General features: G+C 31.7%; 2 protein-coding genes across 2 annotated transcripts; one reads left to right on the top strand and one right to left on the bottom strand.

Moving 5' to 3' along the window:
- The first annotated feature begins 3,432 nt into the window (after positions 1-3,432).
- Positions 3,433-4,524, top strand: LOC140831675 (dehydration-responsive element-binding protein 2D-like). The gene has a single exon (XM_073195423.1). The coding sequence runs from the start codon at positions 3,725-3,727 to the stop codon at positions 4,370-4,372; it is 648 nt and encodes a 215-aa protein (XP_073051524.1). The 5' UTR covers positions 3,433-3,724; the 3' UTR covers positions 4,373-4,524.
- A 1,991-nt stretch (positions 4,525-6,515) lies between these two features.
- LOC140832659 (protein WALLS ARE THIN 1-like) lies at positions 6,516-8,625 on the bottom strand. Its single transcript, XM_073196792.1, has 6 exons — positions 8,306-8,625; positions 8,162-8,224; positions 7,907-8,023; positions 7,397-7,814; positions 7,162-7,313; positions 6,516-6,952 (listed from the first exon to the last, which is right to left on the bottom strand). Exons 1-6 carry the CDS (start codon positions 8,527-8,529, stop codon positions 6,772-6,774), a joined length of 1,155 nt encoding a protein of 384 aa, XP_073052893.1. The 5' UTR covers positions 8,530-8,625; the 3' UTR covers positions 6,516-6,771.
- Positions 8,626-17,598: the final 8,973 nt, after the last annotated feature.

Raw genomic sequence — 17,598 nt, 5'->3', positions numbered from 1 at the left:
TTTCACTATGTGGAGGAATTAATGTATTTATTGAAAAGCAAATGAATAGATAACCATAACTATATTAAAAATGCGAACTTTCATTAGTTAGGCAGTGATGACTCGTTATAATCGGCTACTGTACCAAGAACAGAATAATCAATAATTACCTTCTTAGGTTTTTTTTGTAAGATGTTCTCACGAATTATTAGACGAGTCAATTATGATCACGTTTATAATAATAACTAGTTATTATGTACACGCGATGCGTGTGTACAATTTTTTTTTATCATTATCGATGAACTAAAGTGTAATTTGACAATTTATGGAGTGACTAAATTGATATTTGAATTGTTGAAATAAAAAAATAAAATAAAAATGTGTGTTGAAATTTAAAAAACAAAACAAAACAACAAAAAACAAAAATGTAATATTAGTATTATATAAGGGTAAAATAGGAAGGAAAAATTGGTGTCCTCTTAAGTTGTTATTATCATGTGCTCAAACTTAATATAATAGTATAGATTAATAATTTTGACGTAAAAAATAATTTTTTTCATTGCTTATTCAAATATGATATCTATCTTATAAAATTGACTCGTGAGGTTCTCTCACAAAAGTTTTTGTATGATTATATATATATATATATATATATATATATATATATATATATATATATATATAATATATTTTAAAATTTGTGTTTTTTGTGGGAAAAAAAGATTTCTAGAAGGTGTTAAAATGATGTTTTTGTGTCATTTCTAAAAGGCAAAAACTTGTGTGAGACGGTCTCACGGGTCATATTTGTGAGACGGATCTCTTATTTGGGTCACCCATGAAAAAGTATTACTTTTTATGCTAAGAGTATTACTTTTTATTGTGAATATGGGTAGGATTGACCCGTCTCACAAATTATTATCCGTGAGACGGTCTTACATTAGACTCACTCTTTCTAAAATTATCCAATCAAGCTTACGAAATATTTGAATGAAATTTAGATCACACTACCTAATTTCCTAAAAAGACAAGAATATCCCACGCTGTACCCCAACAACCTACACACGGAGAAGATAAAAACAATTTAATGATACAAACATATTATGCATAAATTAAATTTTTTATATAGAATATATTTTAAAGTAAATTGACCATTAACTTATCATAAAATCATTTTGTGCATACAAAGTAAATTTCTTTTGAAGAGTAGGTCTTTTGTGAGATGACTTCACGAATATTTATCTGTGAGACAGGTCAACCATACCGATATTAACAATAAGAAGTAATACTCTTAGCATAGAAAGTAATATTTTTCATTAATGATCCAAATAATAGATTTGTCTCACAAAATACGACCCGTGAGACCGTCTCACACAAATTTTTACCTTTTTCGAAATGACAGATTTTGTCTTACTATTATTTCGTAAATTAAATTATTTAAACATAAATAATAGATAATTGAAGTGTTAATATTTTTGAAATATTATATTTTATATGAATTAAAATAATTTTAAAATCATCTGTTTCGTATCAAATAAAGATCATCTTCCTCGATATATATAGTATATAATCGCAATCACTATCCTTTAGAAAAAGTGAAATAAACATCAAACTAACACAATAATCTGCAAACTACGTCGATAAATCTTGTGTGATAGGCTCGCATGAAAGATATTGGTATGAAAAATCAAATTTATAATTATTAGTCAAATGTTCATCTACTCTACTAACTCAGATATCATTAACTAATATATAGCTTTTAGATTACTAAAGTGGAGACCCTAATATTTTCCATTATTAATCAACAAAGGAAAACATACATATATACAAAAGAAATTATATTTTCTAGAATAATGTGCTTTTGTTACAATTTTATTTCGTAATTCATTGCCAATTAATTTTATAAAGTAACAGAACTTATAACGAGATTTATCATTACTGTTTTGAATTCGAGAATATAATATGTGTGTGCATCTAAATAATCGTGTGTGATTTGAATAAGCGCCTTTTAAATAAGAGTGGTCTCATGTGAGACCGTCTCACGGATCCTGATCTGTGAGACGGGTCAACCCTATTCATATTCACAATAAAAAATAATACTTTTAGCATAAAAAATAATATTATTTCATGGATAACACAAATAAGATATATGTCTCACAAGTACGACCCGTGAGACCGCCTCATACAAGTTTTTACCTTTAAATAAAACATTTCATTTTTAAACTTTTTCTCCCATTTTAGATAATTACATCTATTTCTCTTAAGATTTTACATGTTTACAAAGAAATTCAATTATACTTGAACATCACATCTAAATATCTTAGAGGTTTGTGAAAATAACAAATAAAAATAATTTCAAAAATTACAACCACCACATCATGTTTTTCTTCATCTCATTTGACACCCTTAAGTTTGTATTTATCTTATATTTTTAATTGTTAAATGTAAAATAAATATATTTTTATATAATCTAAAATAAATTAAAAAAATATTATAAAAGCATATATATATATATATATATATATATATATATATATATATATATATATATATATATATATATATATTATAAAGGATTCATATAAATAATGTAGCCGAACAAAATCTTGTGTTAAAAAAGTTACTATAGGTTTTCAAAATCAACTAAATTTTATATAAGAAATGTAGGAGTAATCTTGGTAATTAATTTATTAAAAATAAAAGATGGAATATTGTTGACATTTTCTGAAGTGTAAACATTATTTCCGGTAAAGTTAAAAACTTACTTGTGACGGTCTCACAGATCGTATTTTGTGAGACGGATCTCTTATTTGGGTTATCAATGAAAAAATATTAATTTTATACTAAGAGTATTACTTTTTATTGTGAATATCGGTAGAGTTGAGCGTCTCACAGATAAAGATAATTCGTGAGACCGTCTCAATAGAAACCCGTTCTTTTGTAAAATAACAATTTCCCTCAACAGTAATGTCTAATGAGCAATTTAAATATAGTGATAGATTATTGAATTACGACAGGAAAAACATCGACTTGCAGTGTAAACGTACACTTTTTTTGGGGAAAAAAATACGCGAGGTTTTAAACAAGAGGAAACCCCAAAAATCTCGGAATTCGAACTATTTTTTTGAGATAAACATCATTAAATGGATTTGGATAAAATGATATCAGTTCACTTAACCTAATAGACAAATACAATACGGCAAAGAAAATTTATTATAGAAAATGAAAAGATTACCAATGTTCAATTAATATCACGAAATATTAATTTATTACATATTAAACTTCTCAATATTCCAAATGAGATTATATATATATAATAATAACAATAGTATGATTTTGAAAATTTATCATACTATATAATGTAATATTCCACGACAAACTATGGAATTACTCAATACTTATTGCCTCCATAGCTCCTTGTTCTTTGGAGGTATGAAGAAAAAAAGAATAAAACTAAAACTTATCTATTAAGGAAAATTGGAGGCAAGAGTGATGCATAAGGTGATGTCAACGTAATGAAATTGAGGCACATGATCAATATCTTCTCAGTGATATACTCCTCAGCTCCCTTGGCGCCACCTGAGCTCCATTTTTGCATAATCTTTTTTTCTTTATATTGGGAAATATAAAGACACGATAAATCCAGTCTCTCTTGCCAAGTATAAGTCTACACTCCTCAGCCGGAGACACGTATGTGTTCAACCCTTCTCTATCTCTTCATTCACAACCCTTGTGCGTCTATAAATTAATGGCGACCCTTTTCTTCTTTTCTTGCTCATCCAACACCGCAAACAAAAAAATGTTGAAATCGATTGTTCCTTCTGGGGGAGGGGAGAAAAGGGTTCGGAAAAGTAGTGCACAGGCTAGTTCAAGAAAAGGATGCATGAGAGGGAAGGGCGGCCCGGAGAACGCCTCTTGCACGTATAAAGGGGTGAGGCAGCGCACGTGGGGGAAATGGGTCTCCGAGATACGCGAGCCGAATCGCGGGCAGCGGGTCTGGCTCGGCACTTTCGACACCTCGTACGACGCCGCTGTGGCCTATGATGTCGCCGCGCGTAAGCTCTACGGCCCGGACACGAAGCTCAACCTACCCCATTTGTACCAGGAAAATCAGGACCAATCTCCTCCCGAGTCATGTCCTTCCACCGAGAGTCAAGAAAACGGCTCGAGTGCGGTAGCACCTGTGGATAGCGAGCAGGGTTCGGGTGAATTTGTGAGTGCGAGCGGGATTTTGAATAATCTGAATGTGAATTTGCCGGAGTTCGATGATTCGTCGTTGTGGGCTGAGGCGGCGAAGGATACTTCTTTCAGGATTGTGGATGATATGGGGGCTTTTGGGAGTAATTTGGACAGTGGAAAAGACGGTAATGGCGTGCCTTTCGCATGGATCTTTTAAATAAGTTTTATATATATATATATATATATATATATATATATATATATATTCATTTGTAGTGAAATAGGTTTATATGTATATATTATGTTAGAAAATCATACGGTTTGTGCAGTGGATTATATGTAATTAAGGAGACTATTTGATTAATCTAAACTGTTATATGTCAGAGTGCAAGTTATTCTTTTGATTCATTAATTAGGGTTAAATTTGCGAAGCGCTCGTTTGATACAATTGCTTTCTTTGTTTTTTAAGAGGGAAGATCAATTGCAAATTATAAGTTAAGTTTCATTAAATAGTTTGGCTTTTTGTTCCGAAGATATTTAAATTTATTATTTGATATTAATATTTTTCTACATAGATATTTCAACATATTTGAAATGTTAAGAGTGTCGTTTTTTTTTTACTAATTTAGATTAGGATCAAATAAAATATTCAATATATTCAATGGAGTTTTGGATTTTCTTCACAAAAGATTATTGATGAAAATCAAACATAAAAAATTCGTCATTAAAACTCAAAATATATCCACTTACATAACTAAAATTACGATTACTCAAAAATTGTAATTTTTTTATCACGTGAGAATCTACCAAGTTATTGCAAATTTTTCTTCTTATCACGTGAGAATGCACCATGTTATCTTTCGTGTTTATGTTACCGAATTTCAACTTTAATTCATTATTTATGTCTTTTTTAAAATTTTAGTCAACATAAAATATCAATTTTAATTCATTACTTTGACTTTTTTTTAAACAAAAAATCACTTTTTAATGTTGACTGTATACCCGATAAAAAAAAAATTTTAATAGAGACGTTTATAATATCATATTAGCATTATGTAAAATTATTAAATTCAATAATAAATTCAATAATAAAAAGATATATGAGTAAGACTTTAGGGAAAATTTCCGATTAAAAAGATTAAAATTATCAAAAATAAATAACTTCTATTTCGAGCACGCACAATGAAATCATGGACAATGAAAAGCGAGAAGACATGCGTAAGCGATTGACTAACCGTGAATAGATGTTAAAATTTCGAATTAAAAAGAATAAAGAAGTTAGACGACTGAAATTTTTTAATATATAATATTTTTATATATATAGATGTGACGACTGATTTTAATATATAGGTAAGGTAAGACAACTGAAAATGTCCGAATAAGAAACAATAATTATTATTAAAAAATAGAAAAAAAAAAAAAAAAAGAAGGCAAAAGATACAGGAGTTGACCATTTTTCTTCTCTAGTCACTCATAACATGTATTTTTAATGTGGATGAAAACGTGAAACTTAAGTAGACTTTATTATATATATATATAACCTCGAAATAATTTATGTTTTATAATTTGAGAATGCATGGATATGAACCAGATTGGAAAAGCAACGAAATATCTTATAAAATATGGATAGCATATAAAAAAAACTTTATTCAAATATTCTTAAAATACAATTTTCCGAATTTCTGAATTCTTTAATTTATTGCATTATTGGTTTAAAAAGAGATTTATTTTAATGAACATTGAATTGGTAACGTGTTTGAGTATGCATTATATGATGATCCCTCGAAATTATATGAAAAACATTAGCATTACCATTTCATAACTAATTTAGCACATTGAATTTGAAACTAATTTATTCAAAGTAAATATAGAATATACCAGCAAAATACCGAGAGATTAAATTAGTTTTAATTCAGAAATAATTATTTAAATATATTGACTTTAACAATCCAGCGCATTCTCACTAAAAAAACAAGAGGGGTAATATTTTTATATCGCGGTCAATATTCAACTAGGTTATATTTTAGAGCGGGTCTCATGTGAGACCGTCTCACGGATCTTAATCTGTGAGACGTGTCAACCCTACCTATATTCATTATAAAAAGTAATACTCTTAACATAAAAAGTAATATTTTTTCATGGATGACCCAAATAAGAGATTCGTCTCATGAATATGACCCGTGAGACCGTCTCACACAAGTTTTTATCTATATTTAACCAAAAATGATTGTGTTTTTAAGAATTTGGTCAGGCTGATCAGAATATAAATAAATAGTTGGTGAATTTCGACAAAATATTTTTCGATGTTTTTGGATGTCATAACTGTATATATGATCTCTACCAATAAAAATGAGGATATAAGAAGAAAACAATATCACATTTCATAATTAGAAATCCAATCTCACGAAATCATAATAAGCATCTGCTTTAATTTCTTCCCTCGTCGAACAGGAAAAAAGAGAGAAAGAGAGATTAACCCTGACAAAATATGATTAATACACATCCAAGCCTTAATTTTTTTGAATATATATATATATATAATATTATAGCATAACCGAACTGGATTGAAAGATTTCCAGGAAAAAAAAGGTCGTTAAATCAGGTGACTTTTTCTGGTCAAATATTTTCGGTTGACTGAGAGAGAAGTGGTTGGGTCATGGAGGACGACTTGATTTGTGGGGCTGTTCTGTTAATCCCGTGGTCCGCGGGGGACTGGATCGCTGCCAACTTCCTTTCTTCATTTTTCCCCCACAGTACAAAGTACAATCCGGTTATAATAAGCGCTGCACCAATTATCCTGTGCGTGCGATATAGTTTAATCAAATGATAAGAGTATTTTGATCTCTCTTCCCTGAAAATTTGTGATCCATGTAATAATTTATCGAAAATATATATGTTGATTCGTGAATTTAACTGAATAATGAATCTCGAATAAATAAATATTTCAAAATGAAGGGGAACATGAAATAGTAGAAGTGGAATATAAGATGATGATGATGTGAATACCCTCCCAAGTAGAATTCCTCCCCCAGAGCCACGGAAGCCATTATTGCTACAACGAGTGTCTGAACCGGCTGGTAAACCGCCACGAACACCGGGCCACCCCTGTCGATGCACCATATCTGTACAGCGAATGCGATCCCCGAAGCCACCACTCCCTGCAATAATCATTATTTTCATGTGAGCCGGAAAAGAAATCAAACCAAATGTTAAAAAGTCATTGATTATTGCAGAGTCTTACAGCATAGAAAACGCTGAAAAGCTCAGCGCCAGAATGCACGAGCCAAGCCTGAGGATCCCTCTCGACGAATGCGGCGATCACGAGAAACTGGATGACACCGAAGAAGCACTGGCAAGACGTGAAGGAGAGCCGAGCCGGGTACTTCTTGAGAACCGGTGCCTGCAACACGAGCCAGCCGGACCAGGACAGGCAGTGGCCGATCAAGAATATGCAGCCCAATGTCCAGTTCTTGCCGTTCGCGTCACCAAGAGCCATCACAGCCGGTGCTGCCACCTCCACCGCCCTGCGCAGATGGGGAGCGGGGCTGTAGATGGTGGGGCCTCTGTATAGCGTGATGACGGATGCCCCCGCCACGCAGAAGATTGTCCCGGCCACCTTTGAGATGCCATCTTTTCGATCCAGTCTCACCTTCTCTATCCTGAAATTGAATATATAACATCGCTCAAAACTTACATCGAACAGAACAAAGCGACTTTCTTGAAACAACTTTTTGTTGAAAGTTTTGCTTGCCTGAGTAGTGCAGCCATGAGAAATGTAATAGCTGGAACTGAATTCTGAATCGCAGAAGCAAACGTAGGTGATGTGTTGTCCAGTCCCAACAAGTAGAATCCTTGGTTGGCTGTAATCCTGCCATTTTTTAAAATAATCCATCATTTTTTTAATACATGCATTGCTTCTGTGAAGTAAAACATGGCAATATGGCATGTTGTATATCTCTCTCACGCACACACACGCATTCGTGTAATTATATACTAATAATCATACCCAACAATGGCAAGAAGGAAGAACTGGAGGAGTAAGTTCCAAGAAAGAGGTGGTCTTTCTTTCCTGAGATCATTGATCAAATGAATTAAGAACCCTATACTTGAAAATGCTTAAAATCAAACAGATTCAAGAAAAACTACGTACTTTTCAAGGAAATAGGCAAAGGGCAATAGAAGAAACAAGGCAAGAATGTTTCTGTAAACAGGGAAGACAATCTTGCTGATGCCCATGTTAAGTGCAGCTCGTGAAACCACATGAAAGCCTGCGTAACCAAACTGCAAGGCTAACATGGACAAGTGCAGCTGGAAATTTTCCGGTATGGAGCACATTCTTCTCGCCACCGCTGAGCTACCGCCGGAATCCGCCATTATTGGACAGACACAAAGAAGCTTACAATATTGAGAGATTGAGCGTATATAGTGAGAAAAAAAGAGAGAGTGGTGCTGAATTGTGATGATTCTAGGCTAGAGTTTAGGGTGATATAAATATAGTTGAGAAGCATAGGAATGTGTACCCTACCAGAAGGCCCAAAAAAATGGTATTGTCAAGCTGGGATACCTTCAAATGTTTTTGCTTGTCTCCCACATTCATCTCTATAATCTATTAAAAAATATATATTGAAATAGAAAACTGGTCTAGTAAAATTGTTTTATTGTGATTTTAATTCATTAACTTTACTTCTTTTACACTTTTAATCATTTTTCGTTCGACTTATTACGTATCACCAAACACATCAGCAACAATTGATGCTAAATTAACAACATGCGATACTAAGTTAATATTCCAATAAAAAAAAAGAAGCTAAAACTGCAACAACAACAAAATCAAAATTATTACACTAAAACTGAAATGTTATTACAGATGATCAAAATCACAGTGAGACCAATTTATAGAACTAATATAACAACAATGTTATACAATTATAGAAATGTCTTCTTGTCTTTAAATTGCCCCTAATGACTCAAGCGCATCGTTTTGCTATTTTAAAAGTGAAGAACTGAGGGAAAAAGAACAGATGAGTTTTTGTTTAGTAATGAGTGTAACATATATGAAATCGAATTTTTTTTAATTTCAATGGAGTAAAGAGATCGATCCCTTTTGTCTTTGGATATCAGTGGTCTTAATTAAAATAAATTAAAGAAATCATAAAGATTTAAAATCACAAAGATCAGTTTATGCTTATTAATTAATTTTTTTATAGAGTACCTTTTATCTACTTTTAAATATTTCGGGGATCATAATGCATTTCAATTATATTCTACTATTAACAAACAATACTCAAACTACTGAGATATATTTTGATTACTTTATTGTTATTTATATTGGAGAAAATGATTTTTGGTTAATTATCTTGTTCAATTTTGACTTTTGCTCCGTTAATTTGTCAAAATTTAGTTTTAATACAATAATTTTTAATTTTCATTTATTTTAGTCCAATCACTAACGTGACATCTAATAAGTCGATAACTTTCGATGTCACATTAGTATTTTCAATATCATGTCAGTATTGTCCAGCGTCATATCATATATCATTTTCCATTAATGTAACATCAGCAATCACACCAAAATATCTAAAAATTAAAATTTAATGTAAAAAAACTAAAATTTGACAACTTAATAAGACAAAATCTACAAATGAACAAGTTATTGGACCAAAAAATCTATGTTCTATTTATGTTTGTAGTAAATTAAACTTCAGTGTGATATATTCTTTTAGCGACAAAGTAAAATCCCTCATGCCATAAAAAATTTGGGTAAATGGTCTTTAACCCTCAAATTCAAACTTGAGTTTGTAGTCATTCTTTATGAAAAAAATATATGGTTTTATTTCGTGATTTAAAAAAAAAATTGCACTCTTCTGACCTACGTGTCTTTTTTCGGATGAAAATCGGTACAAAACATTAAAATATGATACTTATATATGATATTTGAGTAACAACTGTTTCAGATCTGATACTAATATATGATTTTCTAATTGAATATCCATACATTTATAACAAGTACTAACGTTAATTGTCACATCTTTTATCAGATGAAAATCAGTACAAAACTTTGAAAATATTGTACTAATATATATGATATTTGAGTATCAATTTTCAGATATAATAGTAAATATATGATATTCGAGTACCCGAACAAGTATAGTAAGTGCTATATTGATATCATAATGTTTTGTACCAATTGTAATCTATATGTAAGCTCACAAAATGTATAAACTTTTTATGTAAATCAAAAAGTGTAGAAATATATTTTGAACCGAACACAAAAACATATTTGGATTTAGGATATAAAATCAAGAGTCGCCCGATAAATATTGGCTAAAGTTGGGCCAATTATGATTTTATATAAGCTATACGTACAATTTAAAGGACCTGCATGCATTAATAAAACTTATCTCCACGTAGTTATGACCGTACTTGTTTCCCAACAAAAAATTAAAATGCCGCGTAGCATTAAGGTTTGGATTATATAGTTCAACTGCAAGAGTGACAAGGAAAAGAGAATATAGTTAAGGTTTTTATACGATGTTATAACATCTTTATTGTAAATATAATTAACTACATGGAGATTTTAGATCATCATATATAACAAAAAATGTTAAATGTAACGGTCCAAATTCAACGACTGTCCTCATTGTATCAAGACGAGTCTTTCCAGCATGAGCACGCTTAACTTTGGTGTTCTTATGTGATGAACTACCGAAAAGAAAATGCACCTTCTTGATATGAATAGTACCAATCAAATATTTTAAACCCTCCTCAACTGCGTCGCGATAGATCATATTTCTTGTAGTGATATATTCATTAAAAATGGAAACAGTGATGAGAGAGCGCACACGAGTGTCGAAGCTTGGGTTACCCCTCGAACCCCAAAACCCCATTCTAACAACACGTTATTGTCTATGGCATTAGATATCATAAAATGTGATCAAAAGACAACATTAGAATAAAATTATGCAAAAAAAAAAAAAAAAAACTTAATATAAAACACGTTTGGACAACAACTATATAATCAACAATCCCATCCCTTTTACAAAAAAGCTGCAGCCATGAATACAGAAACCCATCACTTTTGATAAATACTATATAGAGAAGAAAATATCCTTCTTTTTTTCCATTTAAGTGGTGATCGTACGAAATTAATGAAGGGTGATTAGGGTAAATGAGCTTTTGTTTCACGAGGGACAATAATTAATCTTTTGCTTAAAGAAAGTTATTAACTTAATCCCTTTGGGTTTTCCACTAACAACCCACTCTATATCTCCACTCCAAAGATGTGTTGCACTACATTTTTAACTCCGTTGCTTTAACGGACATTGTGTCCCCTATCTATCTATTGACACCATTATGATCATGCCATATTAACAATCCCATTCAAAAATGTTGATAAATATATATCTACGATTCGGGATGACGCGACGATTTGGGTCTGAGATGTATATAGATGGTGATGGTGTGATGAAGTTTATATATCCCACTTATGCAAATCAATGGTAAATGATATGTGTATCATTGTGGATGATACATTGATTTTGGCTGTGATAATGTTTTAAAATCGTCGACTAGCTATTTGTTTCCGATATGCAAATTTTAGATCCTAATCACATTAATTGCAAATATTGGTTAAAAGAATGTTTGAAAATAAAATTAGACAGAGATAAGAGGGTTTAGGTGGAAAGAGGAGGGTGGAGGGTACATAGGCTGACCCTCCATGCTTTAAACTACATGCTTGACAGCTTTATAGTGTACATGATTTCGATTGCACGAGAAAATCTTGTCGCCAGTGCTTGACCAAGAAGATGGCTCCAATTTTTTATGTTGAGTACTAAAATAAATGATTAAAAACAAACATATAATTTAGTTAATTCGTAACAAATTGAGTCCATAATACATTACTCATACTCAGCTGGTTTGTGTGGTGATGAGTCTCACGAATCTTTATCTATTAGACGAGTGAATTCTACCGATATTTACAATAAAAAGTAATAGTTGTTCATAGATGATCTAAATAAAAATATGTCTCACAAAATACGATCCGTGAAACTGTATTACGCAAATTTTTAACATTTGACTAATGAAAGTGCTCATATCTTTTGGTGTAGGAAAAATAATTACAGACATGGGGATTCGAAAATCAAGAGGCGTGAAACTTTAGTTTTTTACTATTATTTTTTTCCTTATTACTATGAATCATAACTTATATTCTATAGCAGAGAAATAAAGAAGAAGAAAGTTTTTTGAAAAGAAAAAAAAAACACAGTAATATTCCACCTGCAAAAAGAGATTAAAGTTCATTCATTTCAATTGATGAACGCGTGCAACTACATTAATGTCAGTATTTGATATCAATTAGAAACAGACTAGATTAGACCGACAAATTAAGAAAAAATCGAGGAAGAGACGAATTTTGATTACCATTTTGAAAGAACGTAAAGAAAATTATCAAAGATATATAAATTGTAAGGTAAAAATAGAATTATATAATTATTAAATATAATTTTTATCACCTCGGAAAGTATATGGCATTCGAACAATATAATATTCACTAAGTTTCGACATAATTATCGTGTGCGATAGGCTTGCAGACCAAAGACACGACAATTACAGACCCAAATCCTAGAGTATTTTTCCGTACTCAACTTTTGATTACTCACACTCCATTTTATTAAAAAGAATAAATGAACTTAAATCATTAATTAATGTGAGGTTTGAGTAATATATTATCTTTACAATGTTTATTCACAAGTAATAAGATGTACACTTATTGTTTTTTTTAAAAAAAATATTAATAATTAAACACACCAACCCTAATTTATGTAACTTATATTCCAAACCCAAAATATATAGAAAAAAATTGAGACAAGTCTCGGGCATTGTAAATATATATATATATATATATATATAGAAAAATAATGTACACTTAAAAAGAAATCTTCAAATTTGAAACCAACAAATAATTTAGTTATTTTTAACTCGTTCCCTTTCTGATCACTTCGAAAACATCAATATATTCTCTCATGATGGGTAACTATTAAAGATTCCCTAGTTTTATAGATAGTCTTCGGCATGATGAATTTGCCAATATTTTTTTTTTAAAGTTTTCTTCATGTTCTTGCACAAATATTCATGCAAGATTTTGATACCAAGTTTGAATATGTGTGAGGCCCCGGGTTGAAGCGGGAGGTGATCGTCGGTGGATGAGGTTGTACGGACAATGAGCAGTTTTTGACATACTTACATAAATGAACCGATCTTACATCGGAAAGAAATGGATTCTGAAACTGTTCAGGTATGTGACTATGCAGTTGAGGAGGGCTTAAATAATTTGATTGGTACTACTCATATCAAGAAGGTGCATCTTCTTTTCGGTAGCTCATCACATAAGAACTCCAAAGTTAATCGTGCTTGACTTGAGGCAATTCTGGGATGGGTGACCTCTGATAAGTTTCTTAAGGTGCGTGTAAGTGAGGACATAAGCACGTTGAAAAGACCAATCTTGATACAGTGAGGAAAGTCGTCGAATCTAAGATATTACAATATATGTTTGTTTCGCATATATATGCAATAAAAATAAATATTATAAAACTTGTAGTGAAGTGTAATCATAGTCATCCATAGTGCTGCTGTCTAGCAATGCAATTATTCTCTGTCGTTCATTTGCTAAAAGAGTGGGTCATATAGAATGCAGCATTTTCCCATTAGTGTCACTTGCCTAAATCTTGGTTCACAACTTTGTTTCGACATTATTAAGTTCACTTACCAAATATGATATTTGTGGGTAAGAACATGTCTCCAATATGATAAATAGTGTTCACTCAATATACAGACCGAAGAAATCGAATGCTGACCCTGTTAGTTTTGGAAAGATAAACTCACTTGGCGCTGATTGTCTCCTACAATGGCTTTTTGAGCGCTCGCTCTCTCTCTCTAAGCTCGAACCCAGACAAAAGTATGTATGTTAAACATCAAATAGAAGGAATCAAAGTCGTAAACTTCAGTCTAACATAAAATTACCAGACAATATACCACCAAACATAAGAGTTCGTGTTGGACATGTTGTTAACCTAATTAATAATGTTGTTTTTTTTTTATTTTTGATCGATATATCAACATCATAAAATATATGATTTCAAGTTTTCTTTCCAAAAAGATTTGATATTTTTTAGAACTCTCTTTTTGGGAAGGTTTTCCTTGACTTCATTCGGTTTGGCCACTTTCTGTATCCACCTCTTGTATACAGGATAGATGCACTTCACCATTCTTTAATGTTTTTGATTGGCACTTTTTACACAAAGAGATTCTTCCACCCACACCAAACACTGCACCAGAAATCAAGTTAAACCACTTATTTTGTTTTTTCCTTGTAAAATTTTTGTGGTGCACTGTATATCATTCCAGGTGTGTATTTTGTGGCCATCTTTCCAATACAAATGGTTATAGTACTCATCAGATGTGGAACGAGCCAATGCCCATATATCGCTCTTTCCTACTTCCAACCCAACAATGTAAAAGAATCCACCAGTCTGGTCCCCAAAGATTCAAAGCCAAAACAACGATTGCTATGCCCTGATCAAATGAAATATTTGAGTCGCATGATTACACGAGCTTTCTAGATTTAACCCTCCTAAAGGAGAGGTCAAATTCTATTCCTACAACTTGGCCAACAAAAGATTCACTGCCGGAACATCTAGGATCTAAAAAATTTCATGGTTTAAAGTTATTGAATCTAAAACACGTGAAAAAAGCAGAAGGCCACTTACAAGTCACAATCCATTCCTAAAATACAGAGGAATCCCTCCAGTCCTAGCCAGATTTGTACGAATTCTGTGCCATTAATCCTCCATTTATCTCCCCGGAGCCACCATTACAAGGTAGTGTTCAAGAACAATTAAACCTACTAACAAATAGGACCAATGAGAAGATAGAACAAGTGTTCCTAGTCATGATAAGCACTAAAGATCTTCCAATTGGGACAAAAAGATTCCTCGTTCATTTTCGTGATACTAATCCTGTTACGCATGCAAAATACAAGCTAGACGAGTGGGAGACACATGGATGGACTTCCGCATTGGTAAAGCATTCATTCTAGGCAATCTGCTTTCCAACTTCTCTTGCTGAGACTTGTTTTAATAACAGATTCAAGTGAAATAGATGGATGACATGAATTAGTGAAAATCCCAGAAATTTAATTCAGCATGCGGCATCCAACATTTGATAATAGAGATATTTGTCTAGAAATTACCCAGAGTAAGTGATAACTAAAAGGAAGAGAAAGAATCCTAATGCTGTAGGCATCAAGGAAAAGCCATCCTAAAAATGGGAATTGAAGATAATGATTCGTATTAGACAAAAAAACAAAAAAAAAGGTCGAGCTATTTTTTATTTTTCACATACATAGTGAAATCTTAAGATTACACAGTCACAACTATAGTAAATATTTTTCGCAACCGAGAGTTATCTTGCTATGCACTGCATTCCGACTTGTTCTATTCTGAGAAAGAAGCATGGCACATCACAATGAGGGCTAGAATGACAGGTTCAACTGCATGGGCTCTTAAATGTTAATGGGACATAATGGAACCAATCAAGATCAACACACTGGAACCCATTAAAGAAAGCATATTCAGGTTGACACTGATTGACCCAAATGCGGCACTTACAAGAAAATGCACCTTGGAACATCAAAGAAAAGAACAGCTATTCCCATTATGAGTTTTAGGATACGAGGCAGTTTTGTCGTGTTGAATAAATCTTTATGTGATGCTCTGAAGTCTGCGAAATTGAAATTCTGAGTACACTGTAAATAATGTTGCAAATGTAGCTACACAATGAAAGACAGAGTGAATGAAACCAGAAACCACCGTACCCATCCCTATGTAGTAAGGCACAAATAGTATTCAGTTATCTGATCTTGACTACTTTGATGCAAGGATAAATAGCACCCATCTCCATTGCACACACTCTCACACGATATGGGAAATGTGGCATGGAAATTAAGGTTCAAGAACACAGAATCGGTGTCTGTTTAACGAAATAATGCACATGCTCTGCGAGTAAGGCACAAATAGTATTCAGTTATCTGGTCTTGACTATGCCATACCAGGATTCACACAATTAGTATAGTGTTTATCATATGATGTATTAAAGTATATGCGATAAGTTCTAAACTTCTATTTTTATACATTGTACAGTGATGGTATACGAGAGTAACGCTTTTGCATACGTGATGAAGCGGTATCTGCAAACATCTCACAAAATAATACTTATGATTGAAACTCAAACTCAACTCAAACTCAAACTCTTCCTTTCGATTGTGCCCAAGGTGATTTTTCTAACTCATCAATTACGGTTTTGGGCATGGGAGGCAGCTTTTCCGGCCAAAGTTTCATTCCAAAATCTTTATTTAACTGGTGCCCAGCCTTAGGAAGAAAATTGCCACTAGATTTTGGACAAATTAGTAGTTGAAATACATAGATATACATGTAATGGAAAGGAAACAAATAATTACAGAAACCTTCCAGGCGGAACGGTTTTTTTTAATTAATTTGATTTATATTTAAACAGAGTATTATGTAAAAATTAATAAAAAGTTATACTGAAATAATAAAGTAAAATTGTAAAATCAATCAGAGAACATGCTGCTATTTAAAATGATAAAATAAAAAAAAAAAAAAAAAAAAACTTTAACCAAATTCCTTTATATAATATAATAATAGTGTGAAAATATTTTATGTAAAAAAGTTATTCAATCATTAAACATTTATACTGAAATAACAAAATAAAATTGTAAAAATTAATAAGAGTATACTCTTGTTTGAAATGATAAAAAAAAAAAAAAAAATACTTTGCCCAAATTCCTTTATATAATATAATAACAGCGGGTAAATATTTTATGTAAAAAAAATTATTCGACATATTCGATCCTGAGTACTGTACAGTATAGCACAGGACAATCGCATGCTTGCTGATAAGTGATAAATCAAAGGTCCTATTAAAATTCTTTTTTTAAAAAAGAAAAAAATGGTCCTATTAAAATGTTTTTTATTATATGGGCCTTAGTTTGTTGGGTTCTCTATCATCCTTTTCTTTTATAATATGGGCCTTAGTTTGTTATTTAACCCATCAATCGTGCTCATTTATGTGTTTATCATCGATGTGACACTAACATATTAGAAATATAATTTTGATATGTTCATCAAATTTAATATATGAATGTCACTTCAGTGGTATATACAAATGTGGGTACGACTGATAAGTAGTATAATAAAACTATATATGTGAATACTATCTTTGTTTTTATTATTATAGCTCAACACCCTAAATTAACCACTTGAGGTTATGATATAATTTTGAACTTGCCTTAAATACCGTGTAATGTAACGTGTTTGGTTAATTACTTAATTAACACTTGTTTTCATTAATGAAATTAATATTTTG

The sequence above is a fragment of the Primulina eburnea genome, chromosome 5 (assembly GCF_022965805.1).
Source record: "Primulina eburnea isolate SZY01 chromosome 5, ASM2296580v1, whole genome shotgun sequence".
Taxonomy (NCBI): domain Eukaryota; kingdom Viridiplantae; phylum Streptophyta; class Magnoliopsida; order Lamiales; family Gesneriaceae; genus Primulina; species Primulina eburnea.
The sequence above is the reverse complement of the archived record's forward strand: the minus strand, read 5'-3'. Positions and strand labels throughout refer to the sequence as shown.